The 17,555-nt window shown below is 55.2% G+C and overlaps 1 protein-coding gene across 1 annotated transcript in view; it reads right to left on the bottom strand.

Moving 5' to 3' along the window:
• ALDH4A1 (aldehyde dehydrogenase 4 family member A1) overlaps positions 1–17,555 on the bottom strand; it is a 31,283-nt gene that overhangs the window by 5,761 nt on the left and 7,967 nt on the right. The window contains exons 2-9 of the mRNA XM_061184853.1: positions 15,606–15,699; positions 14,790–14,882; positions 8,736–8,783; positions 7,744–7,899; positions 6,036–6,185; positions 5,883–5,957; positions 4,571–4,758; positions 2,056–2,129 (exon numbers count right to left, since the gene is read on the bottom strand). Coding sequence (XP_061040836.1) covers positions 2,056–2,129; positions 4,571–4,758; positions 5,883–5,957; positions 6,036–6,185; positions 7,744–7,899; positions 8,736–8,783; positions 14,790–14,882; positions 15,606–15,699 — 878 coding nt within the window. The remainder of the gene's footprint in view (positions 1–2,055; positions 2,130–4,570; positions 4,759–5,882; positions 5,958–6,035; positions 6,186–7,743; positions 7,900–8,735; positions 8,784–14,789; positions 14,883–15,605; positions 15,700–17,555) is intronic.

Below are 17,555 nucleotides of genomic sequence, written 5' to 3'. Positions count from 1 at the left end.
CCCAGGTCCACGGCCAGGGCTGGCCCCTCTTCCTGATCCACGGTGGGGACACCCCTCCTCGATCTCCTTGGCATGAGGGAGCCTCGGCAGATCACTCCACCCTCCGGGCCTCAGTTTCCTCACTCGGTTAAACATCAGCTAATAGCAGCTCATGTTACAAAGCACTAACTGCCAGACTCAGGTCAAAGCACTTTGAGCTCCATCTCACTGAAGCCTCACAGCAACCTCCCATTATTATCCCATTTTAAAGACAAGAAAACTGAGGCACAGAGAGATTAAAGTCTCATACTCAAGGGGGGAAGTGGTAGAGTAAGTAGCGGTCTCTCTCCCTCAGGGAGATGGTGGGAAGGAGACAGAACAGAAAACCATGGACAGCTCACACAAGGGACTCACTGTCGCCCATCTCGTGAAGGCTGGACTGGGGCACACTGGGGAACTGGAAATTGGAGATGCAACAGCTGGCCCTGAGGAGGGTCACCTGCCCTGACACCCCCATCACAGCTCCCACCAGCTTAAGAGGCAAACTACTATATATAGGATGGATAAACAATAAGGTCCTACTGTATAGCACAAGGAACTAGATTCAATATCCTGCGATAAATCATAATAGAAAAGAATATGAAAAAGAAAATATATATGTATAACTGAATCACTTTGCTGTACAGTGGAAATTAACCTAGTTCTATAAAATCAACTATACTTCAATAAAATTTTACAAAGTTCCCACCCGCTCAGGCGTGGGGTCCAGTCTCCCTGTGACCCACCCCTTCACCCCCAGGAGCGAGAACGCTGAACCACCAGCTCCAGCTCTGCCATTACTGCATTGTGTGACCCTGGACAGCCCTCCCTCTCGAGAGGCCTCAGCATTTTCCCGGAGTGTGTTCCATGAAAAACATGGTCCAGGGGGTCCTCTGTCAAAACAGGGTTGTGTAGTCCAAAGAGTTTGGGAAACACTGCACATCAGCCTTGGCTCTTGAAGATAAGCAATGCATATATTAGTGCATTAAAGGCTCTGAGAAGTCCTGCAGGTAAGGAATCCATTTTACTTTAAAAAACACAGTGCATGCCAAATGTCCTTGACCATGAAACTGTTTCTTTGTGGGAATATTATTATTTTGACAAGACCTGGCCCTGCTGACCTCTCAGCCCCATCTCCTGCCACCCCCCTCCCTCCCTCCCTTCCCCAGCTACACTGGCCTTGTTTCTTCAAACACAAGCTCATTTCCACCTCATGGCCTCTGCATTTACCATTTCCTTGGCCTAGATCTGGGCTGTGCAACAGGGTAGCCACCAGCCACACGTGGCTATTTAAGTTCAAATCAATTAAAATTAAATGAAACAAAACTTTCACTTCCTCTGCCATGCCAGCCACGTTTCAAGTGCCCTGCGGCCACACGTGGCGAGTGGCTATACTATTGGACAGCACAGATATAGCCCATGTCCATTACTGCAGAAAGTTCTACCGGACAGTACAGGTGTCCATGATGGTCCATCCTCCGGACCTTTGCGAAGCTGGTTTCTTTTCATTGCTCAGGTTTCAGCTCAAATGTTCCCTCCCTGAAGAGGCTTCCCACCCCACCAGCCACCCTAAGTCACAGTCACCCACCACGCCCAGTCCTTGAGGGTCCCTGCCTGTCACCTCTTTGCCCTCCTTTAATTATCCACAGCCCTTCTCACTCCCTGACATCATTTATCTAGTTGTTTACTGTCTGCCTCCCGCTGTTGGAATAGAGGTTCGTAACGGCTGGGTCTCTGGGTCCCATCATCCTTTGCATCCCCAGTGTCCAAAAAGTGCCTATGAACATACTTAGTAATTTACTTGCTGAATGATGGATGGATGGATGAATGAATGAATGAAGAAGAAATGTACACTCCGAGGCATATATTCTCTGTATAAGTGCCAGAGCGGGGGCTCCGCCCTGAAGGAGTTCTCTGCGCCTGAAGGGCCGCCCCACCTCTGGGGGCATCACCTCCGCCTCCTCCTCTTTCATGGCGGCCAGGGCAGGGAGGGGTCCCTAGGGCTGTAGGGCAGGGCACGGGGAGAGGGGCCCTTACCTCCGGCCAGGCGTGGGAAGGTGTGGAACCGGTCCAGGTTCTGGGCCACCTGCTTCCACAGGTGTTTGAAGGTGCTAAAACCAGAGGACAGGGCAGTGACTAGGGAGCCGGGCTCAGGCACCTGAGAGGGTGAGGGGCCTGGCGGGTAGGGAGCAGGCCCTACCAGAGGAAGAGGCTGGAAAGCCCAGGGAGGAGCGCTAGGGTCAGCAGCCCCGCAGGAGGCGGGCAGGGGTCACAGCGGTGGTGGTGGTGGTGGTGATGGTGATGGGGAACCGAGTAGGTGGTAGCAGCTGGAAATGGGCTGCATTCCGGGCCTACAAGGAGGGAGCAAGGGGAGGCCTGGCGGCAAGACAGTGCAGAGAAGGGCCAGGCTTTGAGGCCAGGGGATGCCGGGTTCGAGTCCTGACTCCGGCATACATGGTTGTGTGATCTTGCGCCCATCGCTTAACCTCTCTGACCCTCAAACTCTGTGCCACGTCTGGGAACTGGAGAGAACAAATCCACGTGGCAGGGCTGTTCTGTGAGGCTCTAATGTGAGTCAAGTGCTTAGCACAGTGCTGGGTATGCTATGGGTGCCTGATGGGGGACAGGCAGCACCGTGGTCTGCGAGGGGCACCACGAGCTCACGCCCAGGCTCTAGAGAACCTAGGAGGGTCCTGGGAGAGGCAGCTCAGGCCCCCACCTCCTCCCTGGGCTCCAAGTGTGACCAACCTCAGCACCACAAAACAATAAAAATGCTAATCACCAGGGAGCTGGCGACACAGTAGCTGATACTAATTTATGACTTTCCTACCTTTCAGCCCGCTGCTCATGAGAGCGTGGCAAATGGGGGCCAGGCCCGCTCCGCCCGCTAATAGGCAGAGACCCATGCGGCCCGTGGCTGGCAGAGCGGGCCTTTTGGAAAACGGCCCTCCTCAGCAATTCTAACGCTGCCATCGCCACCCAGCAAACCTTAGCAGGGGTTGTTGTTGCAGGGGAGCCTGAGGCCAGGCGGAGAGGGCGAGAAGCCACCGCAGGTGTCCCTAGGACACCTGGAAGGCCCGGAGTGCAGACCCCAACATCTCCACCCAGATGACCCATGGGGACCTCAAACTCAAAGTGACCAGCATGTGATTCATCTTCTTCCCAAGGCTCCCAGGTGCCCAGCCATCTGGGTTGCCCACGTCGGTGAACGATGCCCACCTCCTGCCCCGAACCTGGATGTTCCCACTGAACCCCCCCGACCTTGACCCCACGGACAGGTGATCGAGTCTCCCTGCTACTGCCTCACTTGAATCAGCCCACCTCACCCCGTTCCCACGACTCCAACCGAGTTTAGTCACCCGCCATCCCTCCCCGGATGTGGACACCTCCTAACCCGTCTCCTGCTTCCACGCACTGGAGACTTGTGCTCAGAGTAGCCAGAGCGATCATCTAGATCAGAGGTTGCACACGCAGGGGCCCGGAGGGGCCGGACAGAGAATGAGTGAGGCCGTCCAGGTAGGCAGAGACCCAGGGCCTGTCAGGACGGGGGGAACCAGAGACCTCCCGCCCGCCTCCAGCCAATGGTGCCACATAGAAATGCAGGCCCAGTGGGACCAGGTTCTTAAAAGAGGCCCAATATTTGGATTTTTACATGAAACTGTCCCAATGGTACAAGGTTGGTCCATCCCTATTAGGAGTCAAAGAACACAAAGCCACTTGCCAGGGCCCACTGGAGAGCTACCATCTGCAATCCCTGCTTGAAACAAAAGAAGTCTGATTAAGCCACGCCCCCTGCACGTAACTTTCCGTGGCTGCCATCATCCTCAGGATAAAGTCCAGACACCTTAGTAGGCTCATGGGGCCTTATAGTCACAAAGACTAAATCCCCCAAGAGGTAGGACCTTGTCCACTCCACATGTTCACTGCCCAATCTTAGCACCGGCAGAGCCTGGTACACATGGGGGCTCGATCAACACCAGCTGAGTGAGTGAGTGAGTGAATGAGCAGCTGTGATCGAACCATGTCCTGCCCCCACCCTCTGACCCTCGGCCCCCAGCTCCACACTCCAGCCTCACGGGACCACGTCCACCACCCAGAGCCCAACAGCTTCAGCCTTATGCCTCTGCATATGCTGTTCCCCCTCCTAGAACGTTCTCCTCCACCTCTGCCTGGCCTACTCGTCTGCTTAGATGCCACCTCCTCCAGGAAGCCTTCCTGACTCTCCTCCTCCAATTTATCCCAAGCTCCCTTGTGCCCTTTCCAGGGACAGTGGTGGCATCGAAATCCATATCACCAAACACTTGCAGGCCGCTTCCAGCCTGTCACACTCCTTCTTGTCCATTAACTAGTTTGGCCTTCACGATTACTCTGCAAGGTAAGAATCATGACTACTGTCATATAGGTGAAGAAACAGGCTCAGAGAGGTGAAGTGGCTCACCCAGGGCCACACAGCACCTGACCTCTGGGCTCACAGCCCCAGCTCCCGGACAGAGGTCACGAGGTCTGGTGAGCATCCCCAGGCCACCCTGCCCACCCCACCTCGGGGACTTACGGCACACTGCCTGTGAAGTTGATGCCACACAGGTGCTCCGAGCTGGTGACAGTGTCCCCAAACGTGGGCCCGTCAGCTGGCACAAACTGGATGATGTTGGGGGGCAGACCGGCCTCCCGGAGGATGCGGTAGACGGCATAGCTGGCCAGCATGGCAGTGTCACTGGGCTTCCACAGGACCACGTTGCCCTGCCCGGGAGGCACGGTGATGACTCATGAGGTCAGGGGCCACCAGCCCCAACTCCCACCCTACCCTGAAGCATGGCCATCCCTCACCTGGAGCCACCAGGACCCCATGCAGGCCAGGATGTCCCCTACCCAACCCCATTCCTACAGGTGCCCAGGTGCTGCACACCAGGCCCTAGAAGCCCTTGTCAGTGAGCTCACACCCTGCCCTGTCTGCTCCCACATTCTGGCTATGAAAGGCTCCCTTCCTCCGGGAAGCCTGTGCCCACTGGTCCTGCCAGCACCCCTCGGGCAGGTCTGTTCTGGGTGTTTCCAACTCGCTGGGTGCTCACAGGGCGAGGCTGGGCAAGTGCTCACAGGGCTCTGTCTACACGTGTCCTGGACGAGGGCACATGGGTGCCGGGTGTGTGTGCGTCTGTCTGAGTGCAGATGCACGAGGATGGCCCTGTGCACGAGCACCCTTCCAGATCACCCAGCTGCCCCTGACAGCTGTCAGCCCTCCTCCTGCTGCGCCCTGAGCCACCCAGGACCTCTGAGGGTAGGGCTGCATCTCCCCCATCAATTGGGAGCCGATGGCCACCTTCACCCTGATAACGACCGTGGAGCCCATCGACTTCGAGACCACGTGCCCAGAGACAGACCAAGCCCAAATCCGTACCTGTTCTGTCATTTGCTAGCCTTGCAACCCTGACAAATAAGTCACCAGGCACAGAGCAAGCACTCAAAGGTGAGCTATAAGTATCGTCATTAGTAGCAGCCCCTATATAACGCTAAGCCTGCACTGGGCCAGACCTGCCTGGCGTTAGATGCGTCACAAGCATGGTCTCATTTGCTCCTCATGACCCTGTAATGTAAGCTTTTCTTTTACTTCCACTTTGTAGATGAGGAAACTGCCTCAGAGGAGGGCCGGGACTTGCCTGGGGTCACCCAGACAGAGTGGGGCAAAGCTGGGACCCAGACCAGCCTCTGACCCCCAAGCCTTTTCCACAGCCCCCAGCTGCCTCCACTTTCTGTGCTTCTCCCCGCGACTAGGGCTGGGACCCCAGGGGTTCTGACGTGGCCTCCTGTCTGTTGACAGGGGAGTGATGACCCATTCCCGCCACGCCCGCCTGCTGCCCACAGCTCACCATCAAGGCCGGCGCCCCTGCCAGGTTGCCACCGATCGCAGTGAAGTTAAAGGGGGAGATGGCTGCCACGAAGCCCTGGAGAGGGAGGAGGCGGTGAGGCCAAGCCCAGGGCTTCCAGCAGCCCCCAACCCCCGCTCCACCCCCTGGGGGTACCTCCAGCCCCCGGTACACCACGCTGTTGGTGCTGGGCGGCACGCTGATGGGCTGCTCCCCCTCCAGCTCCATGGCAAACTTGGCGTTGAATCGGAAGAAGTCAATGAGTTCGGCCGCGGCATCGATCTCTGCTTGGATCACCGTCTTCCCCTGTGAGGCGGGAGGGCTGGGGGGGTCAGTGGTGGAGGACGTGCCTCCCAATAGCCCTCTTCTGACACTGGACCCTGAGCCCATGGTGACACTGGGTTGCAGGTGCATTTGGGCCAAGAACCAGGAGACCTGAAGACTGTAAACATTTCCTTAGACTGATCCTCCTGACGGTGAACGTGAGCCGTGGGGAAAGGACTCTGGGCAGCAAGAATCAGGCTTTCTCGGATCGGGCGGCCCCTCCTTGGGTCACTGGCAGCTGCTTACCCTGCTCAGGACGCACAGCAGGGGAAGCTGAGCTAAGATGCACTGCCTCCTGCTCTGCGTGGCCACCATGCTTCCTACAAGCTCCTGAGTCTTAAGTCAAATAAAGAGGCACCTTCACCTGGTCTTGGAGTGTGTGCGTCTCTTCCTGCCCAGGTGTGGCTCACCTGGGACACTCTGGAGCCCGACACCCACCCCAGGGGCTCTGCTGAATCAGGAGACACTTAGCCGGGTGTGGAGCTGTCATACCAGCTCCGTGCAGCAGAGGGCGCCCTCACTACGTGACGGCGAACCGAAGAGCGCTGGGGTGACCCAAACCCCCTAAGGCGAAATTAACCCTCTCTCAACTGCTAATGCCACTCCCTGGCTCAACAGGCATTCAACTCAAAAAACATCTATCAGGCACTTCTGTGACTCCAGGAAGACACGGTGCAAGACGCAGAAAGACAGAGAACACTAACATGTGATTACTATGCCCAAAAAACTTGTAAAAGGGAAACAAACACAAAGGAAGTCATTACACCCCGATGGAATCTGAGCTATAACCAACAGAGGAACAGCATGTTGGGGAAGGGGGGCAGGCACAGAGGTAGGACAGATCGTTATGGACTAAGAAGGTTCTAGAAGCCTCACAGAGGAAGTGCTATCTGGGCTAGACCTTGACAGTTAAGAGTTCATGAGGCAGAGAAGACAGGGAGCATTCCAAGCAGGGGACCCGGGGCAGAGGCAGGAGATGGGATGCTTGAGGTGTCCAGGAGCCTTGCTAGGTCCAGGCTGGTGACATCATGGGCGGGATGGCCTGGCAGGAAAGGGCAGAGTGGCTGGTGAGTTGGACAGAGGTGGGAATGGAAGGGCTCTGGGGGCTGGCTCGGGACTTGGGACGTGACTCTCAGCCAGAGAGAGAGAGATCTCGGTGGTTCATAAGGCTAGAGTGACCTGCTGGAGGTGTCACAGAAACCGCTCTGAGGGCTGCAGAGGTCTGATGGAGCCTGGAGGACCGTGTAGGGCAACTGTCAGTCCAGGCAAAGCACGACAAGGGCCTGGCCCAGGGCAGGGACAGAAGTGGATGGGAGGGGCCATTTCCAGAGCAGGACACACAAGAGTAGTTCAATCCACCTTGTCTACAAAGTATATAGGTCTGTCCCCTCTCCGAGGACTGGTCCCTCAAGGACACCTCCTGGGCTCCCGCACGCAGAGCAGGTGTGGGCACCCAGAAGCCGCTCAGCTGATGTCTGCTGAATTGGATGGGGTACGACTGCCTCCCCTACATCCCCGGTTGTGCCGGTGGGCATCTCACCTGTCCCACCATGGTCTTGGCCAGGACCTCTGCCCTGCGTGGCCCACTCAGCATATCTGCCGCCTTTAGGAAGACCTGGGCCCGGTCTGCAACAGGCTTCAGGTCCCACTCTTTCCTGGCGGCCAAGGCGGCCTCGATGGCTCTGTGGAGCAGGGCCTGATGAAGAGGGAAAGGTTGGAGGCTTCCTCCTGCAGCAGGAAGGGTCCCAGAGGAGCGAGGGAGGGAGGAGAGATCTGGAGGTCACTCTTCACCCAGGGAAGACCCCTGGCTCCCTCGGCCCTCAGCCCCCTCCCCCTACAGCGGCAGACGCCATGTCCCATGGCCAGCTGGGCTGCCCCAGGCTCCGAGCCTGCCCTGCTACAGTCTGGAGGAGTCCAAGGGGTCTGCCAGGTAGGGCAACATGCCAAGCACTTGCTCCATTCTCTCTCGTGGTCTCATCAGGGCCTCCTCTTACTCCTGGGGCCTGGTGCTCTTGAACCCGCTGTCCAGAGCCTCCAGCCCTTGAGGTCCGGGCCTGACCTTGCCCTTGCCAGGCCAGAACTGCAGCCAGAGACAGACACCTGCCGCTGGCATTCCAGCTGCCAACTGCCCTCATCACCACGTGACACCAGCGCCTTGACCCCATGGCCTCTCGTTGGCCCTCCCTGATGCCAATTCTCTGCCTGGCTTTCCATCCACGATGCCTCCAATTTCCCTGACTCAGCCTTCCAGAACCCCCTCCCCCTCCCTAAATCAGGGTAGCCTCACAAGGGGCATGTGCGGGCATGTCCCAGCCCTGGCCAAAGCAGCTCTCATTAGGCTCAAGTTAACCCCGGCACGCCTGGCCCAGTCAAAGACACGTGCCCGGGGACGCCCTCAGTGCCAGCCGCCCCCCGGACGCCCCCACCCTCCATGGCCCGAGAGGGGAGCAGTGACTGACCTCTACCCCCATGGCAGCAACTAACCGGACAAGACGGGGTATCACCCCAACCCCAAAGTCGCCAGGGACTCACCTTGTCTGCATAGCAGAACTTGGCCACCTTGTGTCCATGGTTAAAGGGCTGAAAGAAGAGAGAAGAGTGAGGCCGCTGTCCAGGAGGGAGGTGCCAGGGCAGGTGGGGATGGAGCCGGGCTCAGAGCTGGCATTCCAGGCCACTCGCTCTCTGCCCTCCAATCCCCATGATGCCTTCTCCAATCGCCCGGGCCCATGCTGACCTCTCCACCTTGAGAGTTACAGGGGCACCTGCTGTTTGATGAGCTCTGGAAGGTTCACGGTGCAGGAGAAAGGTATGAACAGAACAGTCTTTGAGGGAAAGCATGGACGTTTCGGTCAGACACAGGTTCGAATCCCGGCTCTGCCCCCTCCTTACTAGCTGTGCAGCTTTCTGTAAACTGACTTTCCTTCTCCAAGTCTCCCCATCAGGGAAAGCATGGAGAGGAGGACCAAATGGGGTCACAGGTGAAAAGTCCTCCAACATAGCTCCTGCCCTTACACCTGGGTCTGGCGTGAGGCTCGGTGGTGGGCTGTCACCACGGGAGGCCCTAGGCGATGCACTGCGTCGTGAAACACTCAGGATTTCTGCCACCCCCCCAAGGCCCTAAAGGAACAGAGCAACTGCTTCTCGAGCCCCTTGCTTGGGACCCAGATTAACTTGTCTAAAAGGGATGAAGCCCAACAGACGTTTACAAACAGAACCCGGCAGTGCTGAACGTCAGCCTGGGCAACAAGGCGGGGGGAACACCACTTCTTTCCCGACCTATTTTTTACACCATAATTATCAGCACTTTCACCACCTATAAGTCTTCCAATGGACTGTTTAGGGCCTTCCTATCTAATAAGGCAGCCGCTAGTCACACATGCCTACTGGAGCTTCAACTCACGTGGCACAAGCCAGGTTTCATGTGCTCAATAACCACGTGGGGCCGGTGGCTGCCGAAGAGGACAGAGCAGATTCAGAACATTTCCACCATCATCTCAGAAAGTTCTACTGGGCAGCACTGGTCTGGTCTGAGTGCAAAGTGGCCCCCCCTGGCATGGTCACCTGTATCCTGTCTATACCTGAGATTGGCCTGTGACCCTTAGGGGCCGAGAAGCTGGGGACCCGGGCCCTTCGATTCAGCACATCCAATCCCAGTGGACTGCGGACACCCCAAGTCAGCAATACATCCCGGTAACAGAGCTCCTGCCCTCACGCCACCACGGCCCCAAATGCCAGGGCTCCAAGGATGACACGTGGCCAGGTCAGTGAGGCAGTATGGGAAATGAAAACCAGAAGTGCCCACCAGGGGGTTATCAAAATCCCAGTGTCTGGAAAAATATTCAGGTGCTGCAGTGGCCATGGAGGCCGGGGGAGCTGCAGGTGAGGTCGGGCCCTGGGCGGTTACAGAGACCAGGTGAGCGAGGCCGTGGGAGCCGCTCTGGGCTGACACCTGGCACACACCCGTGCAGACCTGCAGAGCCTGCAGACCCCAGGCTGTGCTGACACTCCAGGTGTGGGCCCTCCGGTTGCTGATCCAGCCGCAGGGGCTCTAGGATGCCTCTGTGGGTGAGCTGTGCCCCAGGCCATCTTCGGAACCCTCAGAGTAGGGGCCCTGGGCCCGCCCCCTTAACCCTGCACATGCTGCTCAGGGATCCATCTGGACAGATGTGTGCTCAGCCCATTTGCAAAAGGGCCAGCCCTTCACTCCCCTAAATCAGGGACCTGTGAGTTTCCTGATCCGTCCAAAGCACATGCCAGGTCCTGGCTTCCTAAACTCCAAGCAGGTGGGTTTCTTAGGCCAATGTCATCATGGGGCTTGGAGCCCAGCTTCCCACCCTAGCCCACCGTTAGCCTCTAAACCGCCTTGTGGAGAAATCCATCAGGAATAACGGAAGATGCTGTGTGGACCCCTCAGGATCTTTCTTGCCTGTGGGCAGGACTCAGTGATATCACAAAACCCCACATGGCACCTGCGTGAGAACCGGGGTGGGTTAGCAGAAAGTCTCTTGACAAGGTAGTGAACAACTGCCAGTGGTTAAAAACAGTTCTGCCTCTCACTTCTTTTTAACTAGCTCTTTTTTACATGAACTAGCTGCAAGCCCCTGGTTAAGGAACAGTGATAGTTACTGTCAAAGCTAACATTAGTTTCCTGCGTGCAGGCACCAAGTGTTTGACACGGGTTAATCCGTTGAACCCTGACAACATCCCTCCGCGGCGTGACTGTTACCCCATTTTACATATGAGAAAGCTGAGGCACAGAGAGGTCAAGCAGCTCAAAGATACGTAACCAGCAAGTGGGCAGAAAGGGGCCTCCTCATGGTGACTAGGGTGGGATGCAGCTGGGTCTTAGGAAGATTCGAGAGGCCCAGCCTGAAAACCCTGAGGCTCCTTCTCCTTCGCCTCTACTCCTCTGAGAGTTGGTGTCCTGCATCTTTCAACAGACCCACTTCCTCAGTTTCTCTCGTCCTCTGTGGGGAGGTGTTCAATGCCCTCCCCACAGCTCCCAGCCCCGCAAAGAAAGATGCTTGTTGCCGGTTCCAAGTTCCCAGGGCAGGTAATTCCGACTGGCCCAGCTGGGGTCAGGTGCCCATCCCTGGACCCAGCATCCCTCAGGGAGCAGCACCACACGATTTCAAAGGCTGCCCTGGCTCACCGCGTGGGGGCGGGCGAGGGGCTCATCAATTTGAGCAGACACCGCCCCCCCCAGACGCCCACTGCGCCCCTCCACCTCGCATGGAATCCTCAGTGCTTTGTTCCAAGCTGTTCCCACGGCTTCGTACACGACGCCTTCCCCGGCCTCCCAGGCCCCCCACCTGCTGTGGACTCCTCATCGTGGCCCTCCACCCGCCTTCCCATCCCAGCTCCCTGGCTGCCCACGGGCACCTGGCCCTCCAAACATCTATGTCCGGACTCACTTCTTCTGCCAAGCCCACACTCCTAATCCCTCCTCTATCCTGATATCAGAAAGCATTCCAGCGAGCAATGGGCTTTTTCGGAAAGTCTCACCCTCCTTAACCCCCTCCAATGGCTCCCTGGGCTCTTGGAAGAGGCTCTTAACCACAGCCAACAAGAACCACATCCGGGACTTCCCTGGTGGAACACTGGTTAAGAATCTGCCTGCCAATGCAGGGGACATGGGCTCGAGCCCTGGCCGGGGAAGATCCCACATGCCGCGGAGCAACTAAGCCCGTGTGCCACAACTACTGAGTCTGCGTGCTGCAACTACTGAAGCCCGCGAGCCTAGAGCCCGTGCTCTGCAACAAGAGAAGCCATTGCAGTGAGAAGCCCATGCACTGCAACAAAGAGTAGCCCCCGCTCTCTGCCACCAGAGACCCGAGACCCCGCAGCCAAAAATAAATAAACAAACGAACACATAAATAAATAAATAAAAGAACCACACCGGAATCCTCTGGCCCCACTGGCTTCCTCTCTGTTCTGCAGCTCACCCAGCCCCCTCCTGACTCTGCACCCGCAGACCCCTCTGCTGGCGATGAGTCCCCAGCCCATCTTCATCCCTGGGGTTCAACTCAGATGTCACCTCCTCAGAGAGGTCTGTGGACCACCTCGCCTTACGTGGCCTCGCATCTCCAGCCCATCACCTGTGCCTTCCACAGCCCCTCTCACCATCTGGAATTGTTTGTTTCTTTGCTGACATGCACACCAATCTCACTCTCCCCTAGGTCAGCACTGTGAGGGCAGAGCCATGTGCCATTTTCACCGCTGTGTCCCAGCACCCAGCCCTAGGTCTGGGGCCAAGGAGGCTTGGATGGATGAATGGATGGATGGGTGGGTTTTACCATCATGATTTACAAGTACTCCTCCTAGAAAGAGCTAAAGTCATCCTTTTAGAAACTGTTTTCCAACTTTAAACAGGTTTCTAGCTAATAATGCCATAGAGTAAACCACTTCGTTTACATACCGTGGCATTTATTTTGCAACTGGTTGCATTTGCACAAAGCTGGAAACTCCATATGTATCCATAACATCAAAACGTATATATATGTGTACACACACAAAGACACACATACAATTCCCTTTTGTTCATAGCCAAGGCGCATATTTGCTTTAAGCCTTTCTGGGCTAAAATTGTCATGGCCATAACAAGGGATAAAAAGGGATGGGGTGGTGCCTCTGCCTGGGGTTGGAGCAGACCCAGGGGTTCACCCTCAGGCCATCTTGTGGGGAAGCACCGCAGACTTCCATTCAGCCGTGAGTCCTGGTCAAGATCCCCAACTGTCACCAAAGAATGTCACTCTCACTCTTGAACAGACTGACAGTTGAGGCACCGGTATGGGTGCCATTTCTCAACTGTCAAGCCAGACTAGATGCCTCCCAGGGACTTGCTAGGAAAGGCAGGCTGTCTTATCGCTGTCCCATTATCTAGCAAAATCCCCGCTGAGAGAAAGACTTAAGCAGAATGCAGGAGGGACATGCAGACCAGCTACTGCTCTGGCCGGGGCTCTGAGAGGCCTGCCAGGGCCAGAGAGGCAAGAGGGATGAGTGGAGAGGGCTGGGCTGGGGACTGGAGCCACTAGAGGGTCACCCCACATAGGGGCTCACAGGAAGGCCACTTGTGTGGCCACATCTTCCTTCCCTCAAGAGAAGCCAGACATTTGAATTTGTACATGAAATCGCCCCATGTTTAGGTTTTGGAAACAAAGCTACCAGCTATCGATTTGCAGCCTGAGCTCTGGATGGAAAACCCACCCCAGCAGTGGACATGGGGCCTGCAGGGTGACCTCTGGGCATCCTCAAGCACTGGGCTTTGATGACATCCTCGGCCCACACGACACTGTGTGAGAAGCAGACCCACGAAACATCCGTGCATGAGATGTGTGACTCTTGTGGGGACTTGTCACATCACTGTGTCCTTCTGACACTTTCAGGAGAAATTTCTCTCTGGGCCCAGTATCAGAAATGGCTGTGCTTCTCCTACCACACAGTGGGGATTTATTTCAGGAACACTCTGACTAGGGCAAGTGATGTGTTCTCCTCTCCGCTGCAGACCAGGAGGCCTAAAGGCAAGTCTGTGGCCATCTCCAGCAAGTGCCTAGGGCCTCAGGATTTTGTGACCAGCAGGTCACAGCAAGAATATTATCTTGCTGCCATATGCTAATTAACACTCTGCTTTGAAATCCCCTTTAGAAATAGTCAGGGTGTGAATGAATTCATTTGAATCAAAATCAAGGGGATATGGTTCTGGGGAAACTGGATCCATCATCCCTGTTCCGTATCTAACTGTGCCACCCCAGGAGGGTCATTGATTGTCTCTGAGCTTCTCCCCTGATCTGTAAAATGGGCAGCTAACCTCCTGCTCTTCCAGCCTCCAAGAGGGGTGGCAGGGACTGAGGGAGGAGCTTGTGCAGAGGGGACAGGGTCTCAACAGACGTGTCTGTGGATGGAGTCTGGGCTCCAACAGGAGGGCTTCTAGGAGGAGGTGACACCTGGCCACGCCCTGGGTGCTTACCTCTGCTGAGCTCATTGTCAGCTAGACCACTGGTTCCCAAATACAGACCAGGACTTTGGTGACTGTCTTTCTTTGGAAGGATTATCTTTTTCTTTTTCTTTTTTTTTTAAGTATAGTTGATTTACAATATTGTGTTAGTTTCAGGTGTACAGCAAAGTGATTCAGTTATACATATTTTTTTTCAGGTTATTTTCCATTACAGGCTATTAAAAGATATTGAATATTGTTCCCTGTATTAGACAGTGAATCCTTGCTGCTTATCTACTGTATATATAGTACCGTGTATCTGTTAACGGAAGGATTCTCCTTGATTCTGACATTCTATCCTTGCTTCCTACTCCCTAGGCTGGTGAGTGGGTCAACTTTTCCAAAGCGGTGGCAAAGCTGGGGGCAGCTGCTGTTTTTAACTTCTTCTTGGCAGGCACAATGTTGGCACCTTTTACGAGAGTCCCCTAAGACTGCCTTTGGAAGTTTTATACCGGTGCACAGAATTCAAAATCTTGCAGGGACTCTAAGTCCTTTGGGAGGCAGAGACCCCATGTTGCATGCTTATGTGCTGCCCGAGAGACAGACCCCAGATTCAGGGGAGAGGCTGAGCCCTGCCCGCCCACTGGACCTACCGACACCTGGTACTGCACGTCCGAAGTCCACACCTCCTCGTCCCCCACCACGCACGGGACGGCTTCCGTCCGGCCCTTCAGCTCCTTCAAGGCCTGGGGAGAGGACGAGAGGTCAGATGAGCACTTCCTTCCCCTCTACTTCCTGCCTAAAACCCCGATGCAGAGTCTGCCAACGTGGACGGCCAGGAAGGAACAGAAATGAGGAGGGGGCCGGGCGGGGTCTGTGGTCAGAGCCGCTGTGCTTCCTCCCCAGGGGCGGGGGCAGACTCAGCTCCCACACTGTCACTTCCTGTCCTGCAGGAATGTAAGGCCAGTGTTGCCAGGTCTTCCCATTAGCGAAAAGATTTAAAAACCTGTGTCTGAAATTTATGTGAAATCTCACGATTTTAGAACACTGGAAATTAAGGGGAGAATTCTTTTTTTTTTTTTTGGCCGCATCTTGTGGCTTTGCGGCTTGCGGGATCTTAGTTCCCCGACCAGGGACTGAACCTGCACCCTCGGCAGTGAAGGCGGAGTCCTAACCACTGGACTGCCAGGGAATTCCCGGGAGAATGTGTTTAAGCATAAAATATCTGTGGACTTATGACCCCTGACCTGGCACCCCAAAGAGACCCAGGTTGCCACCCTGCTGCTCCCAGGTCCCCCACCCCGCTCCAGATGCACAGCTCTCCCCAGATTCCCAGTTTCCTCCCGGGGCTGGGAGCAGAGGCAGGAGGGCGTGGGTGGCTGTCGGCACGGAGAGGTATCATGGGGGCTGCTGAAGGCCATCTCTGGCCCAGGCCCTACACCACTGGGTGGCCCCCACCCTCCCATTACCTTCTGCAGTGCATCTCGCTCAGGGCTGCCCTGCGTGAATGCCAAGATGGGCTCGTTGGCCACCTTCAGGGAGGAGACATGCTTCCAACACAGCCTGGGGAGCGAGGGTGGGGAACAGAGGTGGACAGGTCAGCAGCGGCCACCACCAGCCCCAGCCCTTCTGTCTCCGACAGGGGGTCCTAGGTTGGCCCAGCATCTTGAAATCCAGGGCAACTACAGAACTGGGGGACGAGAACCAGCCTTGGGATCCAAAACCCAAGTTCAAGTCCAGATCCTGCCACTTTGTGTCCTCGGGCATGTGACGTGCCTCCTCCGAGCCTATTTCTCCACCTATCAAGTGAGAATAATCATAGAAACTCACATTGTTGCCTGAAGTTTGTTTTCTTTTGTTTTGTTTTGTTTCCCGGCCGCACTGCACGTCACATCATGGGATCTTAGTTCTGCAACCAGGGGTCGAACCTGTGCCCCCTGCAATGGAAGTGCAGAGTCCTAACCACTGGACCACCAGAGAAGTCCCTGGTTGCCTGAAGTTTAAATTCATAGGTGCAAAACCATGGCTTAGTGTTTTGCACATAGAGAAGGCTTATTCTCCCTTTATTTCCCCACAATGCAGACTTTCTTCCAAACAGACCCGAGTTACTTCTTTCTCTAAGCAGGAGAGTCAGAGCATTCCAGAGCTCAGTCTCATCAGAATGTGAAACAGCTGAGACTCCCCTGGCACAAAGAGCTGAGCTCCGGGTGGGCAAGAAGGGCCAAGAGGTGGGCCGTGAACTTGGAGGAGTGCTCTGAGCTCGGTTTACAGACACAGGGAGAGATGCTGTTGGGGTATGGGGTCCGATTCCTGGGTACTGAGCTCCAAGAACTCCTTGTTCTGCAGACCCCATTCAATCTGAATCTGTATGACCTCACTGATTAGTGCCCACCAGTGGCCTCCACCCCTAATGTGTCTGGGGGTCCCAAGGTGGGAGGACAGGTGGGTAAGAGTCAGTCATTCCACTCATGGACGTAGAGAACAGACTTGTGGTTGCCAAGGGGGAGCGGGTTGGGGGAGGGATGTAGTGGGAGGTTGGGATTCGCAGATGTGAGCTACCGTATGGATATACAGATAAACAACAGCAAGGTCCTACTGTAGAGCGCAGGGAACTACATTCAATATCCTGTGATAAACCATAATGGAAAAGAATATTTAAAAAAAGAATGTATATATATGTATAACTGAATCACTTTGCTGTACAGCAGAAATTAACACAACATTGTAAATCAACTATACTTCAATTTAAAAATTTTTTTGTTAATGAAGAATTATTGTTCACAAGTGATCCCAAATAAGCCACACAGTATTCTATTGTCTTAATACTGGTGAAAATGGCATATAAACAAAATAACATATACTTAAATGAAAAGAGTTGTAAATACAGCCTTAAAATTTTTCAAAAACAAAACAAAAAACAAGAGTCAGTCATTCCAGAACTGGAGGAACCCCAGTGGTGGGACTTCCCCTCCAGGCCTCAGTTTCCCCATCTGTAAATGAGGAAAATAATGAGGACAAAGCCCACCTAGGGCACAGGGGGCACATCAGATTTGATAACGTCATCGTGGCATCCGAAGGGCCTCGCCAGTGGCACCGTGATAGAAATAAGGTAATTTTGATCCTAAAAGTAAAAAGACTAGGTCAAGATCAAAATCAAGAGAAACTGGATTTGAATCCAGAAAAACCCAGATCTATCTCCCCCTGGTGTCAACACCCCACGGGCAGCACCTGTGGGTGGACGAGTCAGATAACTGGTCGCCGAGGTAGGGAGGACACACACCTGGGGGACCATAGGACCTCCAGGGATGAAGGTGTTGGAAAGAACCTGTCATAGGATTTGGGTTATAGAGGGGTAATTTGGGGAGAGTTAAGGAAGCTGGGGCTGGCTCTGGATCAGGAAGCTCGGCAATTCTACGGTG

This window comes from Eubalaena glacialis, chromosome 3 (assembly GCF_028564815.1).
Source record: "Eubalaena glacialis isolate mEubGla1 chromosome 3, mEubGla1.1.hap2.+ XY, whole genome shotgun sequence".
NCBI lineage: Eukaryota > Metazoa > Chordata > Mammalia > Artiodactyla > Balaenidae > Eubalaena > Eubalaena glacialis.
Note: the sequence above shows the minus strand (reverse complement) of the source record. Positions and strands in the feature narration are given on the sequence as shown.